This window comes from Mustela nigripes, chromosome 6, assembly GCF_022355385.1.
Source record: "Mustela nigripes isolate SB6536 chromosome 6, MUSNIG.SB6536, whole genome shotgun sequence".
Taxonomy (NCBI): domain Eukaryota; kingdom Metazoa; phylum Chordata; class Mammalia; order Carnivora; family Mustelidae; genus Mustela; species Mustela nigripes.
Genome location: NC_081562.1, coordinates 6,971,477 through 6,982,146, shown reverse-complemented (window position 1 = coordinate 6,982,146; position 10,670 = coordinate 6,971,477). Strand labels below are relative to the sequence as shown.

The window sequence follows — 10,670 nt, the reverse complement described above, 5'->3', positions numbered from 1 at the left end:
ACTGGCAATAAACCCTCAACTGTGACTCCACCTGGCCCAGAGCTGCCTCCGTCTGTGGGTCCTGGGGCAGGCGCCTGGGGAGAGTACCCCAAACTTAACCTGTTTTAGGGCTTCAGTGGCCCATTGTCAAGTGGGTCGAAGACTTCCTGTGTGACCTGGCAGGGGGTCGGGGAGTCCCTGCCAGCTCTGCCTCCGCTCCCTCACCTGCCAAGGGGTGGCTGGGACATCCGTGGCTTATGATGGGCGCCAATTACGCATTCAGACAGAGCCGACACCATACCTTGTTCCAGGAACTTTAATGTTTGAGAGAAAGTTCTGGCAAATACGCACCTTCCCCGGTGCACTGCACCCTGCCTGGGACAGGCAAACTGGGCGGGCTCTATCTCGTGCCAACATTAGCACAGGCCTACTTGCAGCGTAGACCGAAATCTGTCCTGTTCACAAGTACAAGCAGCAGCTGTGATGGTGGAGGACCGAGCCGGTCCCCCCAGGAGCTGACTAGCTGCGGACAGTTGTCCGTGCGGACCCTGGCCCTGTCAAGGGAGGCCTTGGAGCAGGTCATAGGCAGGCATCCTGAGCCACGGGAGGAGGGGCCTGGCATCCCCCAACCCCCACCATCGGGGCCAGGGGCTCTCTTTAGGCCTGGGGGGAGCTCTCTGAAGTCCCTACGAGCAGGCATGGGCCCTGGTCACGCCTCATGCGCGGTCTCTGGGAAAAAGATCTCACGGCATCGCTGTACAGTATCCTGCGGAGAGACCACGCTGTGGCCGACGGTCCGGGGGTCAGCGTAGATCTCGAAGTCATTCCCACCCTGCGCACAAGGGAGGGCAGGAAGGCACTTATGTAGGTGGTGCCTGGAGGAGGTTCCCAGGGCTGAGGCCCAGCATGTGCCCTGCCACAGGGTCCCCTCCCCACACTGGCTCCTGCAGAGCTGCCTCTCCTCCAGCCCCCCTCAGAACCACCCAGAACCCCACCTTCTCAGCCTTCACCAGATCTGCCCTGACTTGCTGTGTGACATGAGACAAGCGTCCAGGCAGCTCTAGCCCCAGCCTTCCAATCTGTGTAATGGGGCTGAGGAACACTGGCTGTTCTCCAGGGGTCTCCTGAGGGAGGTTTCTGTTCCCCTGTGTCCTGGCCTTGACCTGGGGGTGACTTGGAGTGGAATACACCTGGGCTGAGCCATACTCACGGGGCTGGTCTCGTTCCCAAAGAAGTGGATGGTGTCGAAGCTGTCCTGGTCCAGGCTGTCCAGACAGTAGCGCTTGTCCCAGCCCTCAGGGAAGACATCGAAGCTGATCATGCCGCCTGTGGGGGGTGGCAGACGAGGCTAACAGTGGCGTGGCCCACGGGGTGGACTTGGCCAAGATCCTGCATTTATGCCTACATAGAGCCAGGCACAGGGCCTGGAAGCCTCAGGCTCCTCACTGAGAGCTGTGATCCTGGCGGGCAGAACAGGTGATGAACAGGCCAGGCCACCTCAGGGTAGTGGGGTAGAGAGCCGGAAGCTCCCCCACACAGCGCTGCGGGGGAGACCTCTCTGGGAGGGAACACTGAGCTAAGGCCTGAGCCAGAGCGCCAACTGCAGGGAACCCAAGGCGAAGAAGGGCACCAGAGGAGGCCAAGGGCCGTGCAGGGGCGTGGCCACGCAGGTCCTGGGGTCCAGCATGGTCTGCTTTCCCGGGAGCATCCCTGGACACTGGACACTATGACAGTGGTGTTGGACAGCCAGAGCCTGAGAAGAGGCTGCTGGTGGCAGAGGTGTGAGCCGCGGTCAGATTCCAGAAACATTCTGGATGCAGGGCCCTGGGACTTGCTAGGACACTGCCCTTGGGAAGGGGTGAGGGAGATAAACACTGAACAAGACACTTTGGTTTTTTGACCTGAGCAACTGGGTGAGGCAGGGCATGGCCTGGGTTTGGGTGGGGAGGACTATGGGGCAGGAAGGCTTAGGCTGGGGCTGGCGGCCGGGCCAGGCTCTCAGACCCTCCACGGGATGAATGGAAGCACGTACCTCGAGAGAACCTCAGCCCTTTGCCAGCAAACTCTGTTTTCAGGGCTTCCACGAACTTCTCCCGGATCTTCTCCTTCTGCAGGAGGGAGGGAGCACACTCAGGCTCCCAGGGCTGCCGTGTGCCAGGCCCTGTGCCGGGCACACAACTTGCCGGGGGCTCAGAGGTCTCCAGGTGGATATCGTGATCCCCACTTCACAGATGGGGAAACTGAGGCTCAGGGAATGGCTGTGCCCTGTTCAAGGTCAGCCAGCCTCAGTGGCAGAGCCAGGGCCTGAATCCAGAAAGTCAATGACTGAACTTAGGGGCGGATCCTGTCCCTGGGGGGTGTGGGCGGGGTATCTGAAGGAGGCCTTGGAGCGGGGCAGAAGGAGAAGTTTGAGGGGATGGGCTCTGCCCAGCTCAACAAAGCAAACCAGATGCCAGAAATGAGTGTGAGGAGCCACGAGCACATGGAGCCCTGTTACTACGCGGCAGTGGCCGTGGGTACTCAGAGTAAGGTCAGCAGGATGCCAGGCACAGCCATGGGCCCAACCACACGGCGATGTGTGCCGGCTGGACACCTCTGGTGTGCAGGGGTCTGGGGACTTGGGCAGTGCCCAGGAGCCCCCTGCTGCCCCCGACTCCTCAGGCAGGATCTTGCAAGTCTGCAGTGTATCTAGAGACTCGGACTAAGGAGACATGCACTCAAGGACCCCTGGCCTGGCCCCGCTGGGGCCACAGATGGAGGAGCCATGCAGGGCCTAGAGGGGCAGCACCTTGGCTGCTGTGCTGGGGACCAGTGCCACAGGACAGAAGGTTCATGCAGTGTGGGCTCGCTGTGCCCAAAGCAGCAGCAAGAGCCTGGAGGGACAGTCAGCTCACAGGTGGCCTGGAAGGGAGCTTGCACACATCCTGGGGGACCAAGAGCCACTGAGGATGCTGAAGCCTGGGAGTAGAGTACCTAGGACTGCATTTTGGTCAGTCCGCGCTGGGTAGGACTGGAACCGAGAGAGGCAGGCAGTGGCCAACAGTTTGGGACCTGAAGTGGGCCAGGGAGGACATGAGCTATAAGGCCAGATATGGCCGAATCTGAGATAAAGGCAGGCCTCCTGGGTTCCAGGCCTGGCTGTGTGACCGTGGGCAAGTCGCCTGACTTCTCTGAGCCTGTTTCCTGAGCTATAGGATGGAGAGGTAATGAATGAATCCTACCTCCCTCCCTCTCCTAACAAGCAGAAAGGTGGGATGTGAGACCCCTGCCTACTGTGGCCTTACCTTCCCAGCAGGCAAATGGTCCCCCAGGGAGGCCAGAGTCCCCACCAGAGGCCACTTTGTGGGCCCACAGTTAGAGTTAATGGGGCCCCAGGCGACCCAGAAGGGGTATACTTCCTGTCTCTGGAGAAAGAGCCCTGTGTGTCAAGTCTAGCCTTAGCAAGAACCAGCACTGTGATCTTGAGCTAGTCAGCCTATGGCCCCAGTGTCCTCGTCTAAGGAAAGGGGCTACCTGCCCTTGGGATCCGAAGGACTGAAGAAGAAGAAAAGAAGAAAATAAATGGGATCCTGGCTGGTGTAGGTCACACAGGCCAGGGAGTCTGTGCCTTCCCCTCAGACCGGAAGGGGGAGAACAAGAGCCAGAGAGACAAGAAAAGACCCTGGAAGCTGCTGGAAGGGTTAGTGTGTGCCAAACTTCCAACTCGCCCGGTCGGTAGCCCATGGGATGTAACTGTGCTCACCCCCACTTTACAGATGTGCAAACAGAGGCACACAGTAGCTAGCAAAGCCCCCGGCTGCTTGGCAAGCAGGAGGTGGAGCTGGCATTGGAAACTGGGTGGCCTGAGTAGGGGCCACCTCTCAGTATGTGAGTGGGAAGGGTTCTCTGCCAATGGTCAGTCTTCACCACCCCAAAAGGAAAAGTCTCCGTGCCCATGGGCAGTGTCTCCCCTGAGCCTTGGGACATGGACTGGGATGAGGTGGGGGTCAGTGAGCATCCCCGAGAGTCCCACCCACCCTCAAGGAAACCTCAGCCACCTCCTATGGGACCTTGGCAAGTCATTTCCCCTCTCTGAGCCTCAGTTTCCTCATTCATAAAATGGGACACCACCACCTGTTTCATTCATTCAGAAACGATTTCTCGAGCACTTGCTACGTGTTGGGCACATGCCAAGCTGGCCCTTAAGGAGCTTACAGCTTCCGCGGGGGAGACAGACAGTATCCGCGATTTGGAAAGTAGGTTGAGAGAGTGTACTAGAGGGTGGCGACGGCTGCCCGGGGAGAAGCAGGACAGGAAGGGAGCAGGGGCAGGGGTGCCAGGTTGGATGGAGTGAGAAAGGGACACCCGAGCAGAGGTGGCAGGGATGGGGGAGAGCCCAAGCACAGCCCTGAAGCCGTCTCCATCTCCACCTGCGCCTGCAGAATCCGCAAGGAGGACGTGGCTGGAGCAGAGACCGCGAAGGCCAGAGAAGGCCAGACACGGGCCAGTGGCGAGAGGCTTGGCTGGCCTTACTCCTGAGAAGGCAGGGTGGGCGGTGCAGATGACACACAAAATGCAAGTCAAGGTTTAGCAGAGGCGCGCGTACCGGAAGGCGAGAGAAGTATCAGTATGTTCTAGGAACAGATGCACAGAAAGCTGAAAGGTGGGTGCGGGCTGGGCAGACCCCTCAGGGCTCAGGGCACCAGAGGAGGGGCTGGGGCACTGCCAATTGGCAAGGGGAGCGTTGGAAGCACTGTAAGCAGGACGTGGGGGGAGCTGACAGGCTTTAGAAGGTTCTCAGTGGCATCGCTGGAGAACAGACTGGCAGGGGGTTATGGGGGGAGACACACACAGGTGAACAGATCTGAGGCCACTCGAGAGGCTGGCCCCCACGTGGGCGGAAGGTAGAAATGATGCCCTTGGCTTAGGCAAGTGATGGCTGCTGATGCCAGTGACCAAGGGAAGGAAACCAGCCACACAGGAAAGACATGGAGTGCCTAGACCATGGCTCGGGATGGGTGTCCCAGAGGGTATTGGTTGAATCAGAACTCCCACCCCCGACCCCCGCACTGATCCATCTTGCTAAGGAGAAAGAAAGGCTCAGAGAGGCTGAGTGGCCAAGGTCTGAGAGCCTAAGGCTGCGCGCGGGGGCTACCTTGTCCAGCTCGGAGAACTCGATCCGCTCCTCCAGGGTGCAGCTCCGGCCGATGGGCGAGATGTTCAGCATGCCATTCCGGAACTCGATGAAGGTTCCGCTGGCGGTACAGGGGCAGGGAGAAGGACAGCCCTGAATTCAAATCCAGCCCCATCTGGGACCTCGGCCTCCTCAGACCTCAGGTGGGACAAGAATCCACACAGCAATAAGCTGGGGCCCCAGCGCCTGCCGGTGGCATCCAGGAGACCCGGCCCTGTCCTCCCTCAGGCCTGAGACAGGGGTGGCGGGGCAGGATGCAGGCTGGGAGGGCTCACCGCTTCTTGGGCAGTCTGAGCAGGGCCATGTAGCGCAGGCAGAAGTTGATCAAGTCCTGCAGCAGCTCCTCCCCGAGATGGTTCTGGATGGTCTGGGCAAGGAACGCGGGGCTCTGAGGGCAGCGGGCACAGTGCCCTCCCCCAGCCCGGGACTGAGGCATCAGAGGCTATGCCGCTATGGAAAAGTGTCGCAGGCTGAGGCCCTGAGGGGCACTGACCTGCTTGGAGAGCAGTCGTCCATGCTTATACTGCACGGTCCCATTCTCGGCAAACACATAATCAAACTTCTCGATGACTTCAGGGCACATGGAAGCGGGGAAGAAAGAAAGACTGTGAGACCAAGCCCCCAGAGCCAAGTGGAGAGATAAAGCTCACACTCCTTGGTTTCGCATTCAAAGCCCATTTGTTCCATCCGAAACCTGCTTTTCTCTGGTCTTCACCTTCAACTTTTTTTCCAAACAAGCCAGCAAGTTGGTCAACACCTCCGGGCCTTTGCACGCAGGTGCTTCTGCCTGGATCACCCTCCCCACTCCAAGATCCTGCAGCCTCGAGAGACTCCCCAGCAGAGGGCGCCATTTCTGCCATGCTCCCACAGCCACCGCGGTCCTGAGGCTCCCACCTTGTTTTATAGTTTCCATCATTATTCTGCAAGGGGGGCTGTATGGAGGAGTTTTCAGCTCTGGCTGCCACAGGAAGTGGCTGGAGGGGGCAAGAGGAGAGGCTCCGGGAGCACAGCCAGGAGGGAGCCGGCCCTCGAGATGCAGTGGTGGGTCCTCAGGGAGATATTTTGAGACTTGCTGATGGGATGCATGAGGGGGCAGGGGAAAAGGTAAAAGTCAGGTAAATTTTCTAGTTCATGAGCTGGTGGGATGTGCCTCAGTTGTGCTGAGACCTGGAAGTCAGCTGAGAACAGATGCTCTGGGGCTATAACAACTTCCCCGGGTGACTTCAGAATCCTCTGTTCAGTGGGATAACTGTGCCCACCCTACAGTGTGGCCATCAGGATGCAGTGAAAAGAAATCAACACATGGTCATTTTCAGTAACTGACTATGTGCACTTTAAACAGGAAACCTGAGACTCAGCAGAGAGAGCTGAGAATGTCAACTACTCCAGGGCAAGATCCTGTCTGCTTTGTTCCCTGCCCTTTCTCCAAAGCCTGCCACAGTGCCAGGCACATGGCCGGAGCTCCCTGTGAGTCCGTGAGGGAGCTATCAGACTGTTTCCTCTATTCCCTCTGCCCCACAGAAGCGGGGCTGGGTCTTTGAAGGCGCAAGGGATCGGGGACCTCCCGAACTCCCCCCATCTGGACTGTGGAGCCGGCTCTGGGTGCTCCTCCTACCTTCGTCCCCATCTCCCAGCTGCTCGGCAATCTTAGAGTAGTCGGAGCCGCCCACCACACCGATCTGTACCCTACTACGCAGCTTCTGCAGGAAGGCAGCCACCTCAGGGTCAATTTTCTGCAGGGGAGTGGGGAAAGCACAAGATTTCTGGCTGTTAGCAGGTCTGGGACCTCACTCAACCCACACACAGTGCTCAAGGGGGCCCATGTTCCATCTGAATCTGAGGTAGCTCAAGGTTAGAACCCAGACCTCAAACTCTCGCTCAAGTCCCTCAATTGCAGATGGTTCTCGGGCAACTGGCTTTGCTTTCTCTGCCTTAGTGACTGTCCCATCTGTAAAATGGGGATCACAGTAGCAACCGCTGGAGGCGGTCCGTGCTAAGATTAAATGAGATAGTGCATCCCGATTGCTTGGAAACAAACAAGCAATTCAATGTTAACTAATCATGTGAAGATTCCCCAAGGAAATGAAAACTAATGAGTTACACTCCACGTTTTCAGGTTCCCGGCTATTTAAAGCCGACAATACCTGTAGGGAAATGACCTTGTCAAATTCTGCCACTGAGAGTGTAAACTGGTGCAGCCCCTTTGTAGGGCAATTTTGCAAGAGAGCTTAAAATGCATTCACCCCGTCCTCCAGAATTTCCACTTCTCTTGCCTGGGTGTATATGGAGGTTCACTGAGGTGTGGTTTATCATAGTGAAAACCTGCAAACAACTCCTAAGCTTGCTGACCCGAGAAGGGAAACACTTGCTCTGAAATGGTGCCCTGTGGTTACAGAGCAAGGCAGGCCTGTGCTTCCAACAGGCAACAGTCCCTAAGACATGCTGTTAACTGTCCAAAACAGGTAGCTCAGCACAGAGTTTACCTGAGACACACTCTCTCTCTCTCTGTCCCTCCCCCTGCTTTCTCTCTCTCAAATAAATAAACAAATCTTTAAAAAAAAAAAAAAAAAGGGCAAGTTACAGAAAGGCACACACAGTATGACACTATTCATAAAAAAAGGCAGGGTGGGGGGTGAGTGCCTGGGTGGCTCAGTTGTTAAGCATCAGCCTTCGGCTCAGGTCATGGTCTCAGGGTCCTGGGATGGAGCCCTGCATCAGGCTCCCTGCTCAGCAGTGGTGGTGGTGGTGGTGGACAACGGAAATTGCTTCTTCCTCTCCCTCTGCCCCTGCCCCTGGTTGCGGGGGAGGGAGGGCTGCTTCTCCCTCTTCCCTCTGCCCCTGGTTGTGCACTCTCGCTCTCTCAAATAAATAAATAAAACCTTAAAAAAGAAAAAAAAGGCCACAAAAACTGCTTAATATTTGTTCTGAGTAAACAGATCTAGACAAAGGTCTGGAAGGAAATCACAGGACCGGTAACAACCTTTCTTTGGGGTGGAGGTGGGTCTGGGATCCTGACATGGTCAGAAGGGACTTTAGCATCTCTGTTACGTTTTCATTCTTCACAAGAGAATGTGTTTGTGAATACGTATATAATTAAAAATTAGCTTTTAGGGCACCTGGGTGGCTCAGTAGTTAAGCGTCTGCCTTCAGCCCAGGTCATGATCCCAGAGTCCTGGGATCGAGCCCCACATGGGGGCTCTCCGCTCAGCAGAGAGCCTGCTTCTCCCTCTCCCACTCCCCCTGCTTGTGTTCCCTATCTTGCTGTGTCTCTATCAAATAATAAATAAAATATCTAAAAAAATTAGCTTTTATTTATTTATTTATTTAAGTAATCTCTGTACCATGTGGGGCTAGAACTTAGGAACCCCAGATCTAGTCACATGATCTTTCGACAGAGTCCGCAGGGTTCCCTGGTAATTAACTTTCAAGAGCACTAAGGACAGAGCTTGGCATTAACAGGTGGCCAGCAATAACACACGTCCGGGCTGGTGGGTCAGTGGAGCAAAGGGTCAAAGGGAGGGGTTGGAGCTGTGCCTTAGACCTTGCCACCCCCCTCCACGGTCATCTTTCTCCCATCCCTGAGGACCCTGGGAGCTACTGGCAGTGATGAAGTTCTAGAACCTAGGTGAGGTTTGGTGGGCTGAGGTCCGGCCTGAGGGATGCTACACATATGGAGGGGAGCGGGTGAAGAGGGGGTGCAAGGCGCCAGCTTTTGCTTTGTCCTCAGCCAGCCTCCTGCTCCCTCATCAGCAGTAGAGCAGCCTGACCTCTCCCTGTGTTCCCAGAGCCTAATCCAAGGGAAGGGGGTGCCATTTAGGACCTAAGAGGGGAGGCTAAGACCTGGCTTCCCATCAGCCTCTGCCTTGCAACCCAGCCCTACGGGTCCCTGCTCTAGGGGATCCCAGTTGTCCCTTATGGCCTGGCTGGAGGGTGGAACAGCCTCAGGGCTGTCCAGAAAGAGGCCTGCCTATTTACTACCCAGCTGGTGAGAATCGGTCTAGGGGCTCATCTAGGGTGAGATCCAAAGCTAGAAACACTGAGCGCCGGGCAGAATTTGGAGGATCAACACAGCGACAAGTCTTCAGAAGAGTGGTCCTCCCACCCTCCCTGGGCCACGACACCTTCACAGTGACCAGACCAGGCCCAGTGACTCTCACCTCCGGGTGGGCGGAGCCCAAAACTCCTCCGGGGAGGTACAGGAGCCCTCCCTGCCTCCATAACTGAGGGTGGGAGGTGAAGTGGCAGAGGAGCTTGAGAAAATCAGACCTAGGCCCGGGCCTGGAAAGGTCAGGTGGGCTGGCTTCACGACTCCCGGACTCTCACTAGATAGCGACTCTGATGCTCGGGTGCGCGCCGAACCCTGTCTAGAATCCTGGGCTCAGATGCCAGTTTCGGGCTACAGGTGCGTCCTAGAGGCGGGAGCCCGGGCTGGGGAGGCGGGGGCGTCCGGGGACCAGGCCTCAGCAAGGCGAAGCCTGAGCGGGGGTAGGGAAGCCAGGTCCCCGCTCGCAGTGTCCTCCCTCCAGAATCCCACCCGCTCCGACGCTCCCGGGCAGAAGGGGGGCGCAGACACTCGCGGGCTGCGACATGGGGGGCCGGGGCCGCATCACTCCCAGCGGGTGGCCCTGGGGCGTCAGGGACCAGGGACCGCTGCATCCCACACTCCGTCCTGGGGTGTCCAGCGTCACCACTTTCGGCCTCTGAGCGTCCGCGTGACACTCCCGACGGCAGCTGCTGAACGTCGGGGCCTTACCTGGCGAGCCGGCGTCAGGGTCCCGTCCACATCAAACAGGCAGAGGACGCGCTCCTTCCTGCGGGCGCCCTCAGCGGAGACCGCCATGGCTGCAACTCCGCGCGCGCGCGGCCGAGGCCAGAGATGCGGCCGCCACAGCCGCTTGGGAAAGAGGCTAGACCAGGCGGGGCCTGGGAGGGGCGGGGCCACGCGGCCCGCCGGCGGGTGCCAAACCGGGAAGGGGCGTGGTCAGGGCGTGATCTCGGCGGGAGAGGGACAGCCCGGACGGGGCAGAGGCGGGGCCTGAGCTGACTCAGGGAGGCTGGTTCTGATTGCACCGGGAGGGGAGGGGGCGTGGCTTGGGGCGGAGCTGAGCGCGGCGGGTTGGTCGGACTGTTTCAAACCAGACGGAGGCGGGGCCTGGGCCCGGGCCCGGCGGGAAGTGATACAACCCGGAAGAGAGGAGCGGGGCCAGAGTCGCTCCTTCGCGGGAAGATTCTGATTGCATCGATCGACAAGGGGCTGGACGGGGGCGGAGCCTCAAACTCCGCAGTGCAGTGCAGGGCGGGGCAGGGCGGGGCAGGGCGGAGCAGGGCGGGGCGGGGGCGGGTCTCAAAGAACCTGTGCAGTCTCGGACTCGCCCAGCTTGCCATCATCTGTGACGCACCCGCCTGTTGCTAATGCCTTTGCCCTACAATTCTCAAGCCTTAAGTAATCACCTGATGTCCTTTGCTCAGGCTCTGGACTTTGCCAGATGGCCTTCGCCGATTCTTACTCCTCTGCTGT

At 58.2% G+C, this 10,670-nt stretch overlaps 1 protein-coding gene across 1 annotated transcript; it reads right to left on the bottom strand.

Moving 5' to 3' along the window:
• Window positions 1-279: 279 nt before the first annotated feature.
• Window positions 280-10,068, bottom strand: PMM1 (phosphomannomutase 1). Its single transcript, XM_059401909.1, has 8 exons — window positions 9,906-10,068; window positions 6,768-6,885; window positions 5,646-5,722; window positions 5,428-5,519; window positions 5,114-5,213; window positions 2,012-2,087; window positions 1,190-1,305; window positions 280-811 (listed from the first exon to the last, which is right to left on the bottom strand). The coding sequence occupies exons 1-8, from the start codon at window positions 9,990-9,992 to the stop codon at window positions 689-691; spliced, it is 789 nt and encodes a 262-aa protein (XP_059257892.1). The 5' UTR covers window positions 9,993-10,068; the 3' UTR covers window positions 280-688.
• Between the last annotated feature and the right edge of the window lie 602 nt (window positions 10,069-10,670).

Excerpts from the sequence above, each read along its gene's own strand:
- PMM1 (XM_059401909.1), bottom strand. The coding sequence starts at position 9,992 with ATGGCGGTCTCCGCTGAGGGCGCCCGCAGGAAGGAGCGCGTCCTCTGC. Across the intron at positions 6,886-9,905 it reads CCCTGACGCCGGCTCGCCAG|AAAATTGACCCTGAGGTGGC; the intron begins GTAAGGCCCCGA and ends ACTCCCCTGCAG. Across the intron at positions 1,306-2,011 it reads AGGGCTGAGGTTCTCTCGAG|GCGGCATGATCAGCTTCGAT; the intron begins GTACGTGCTTCC and ends CACCCCCCACAG.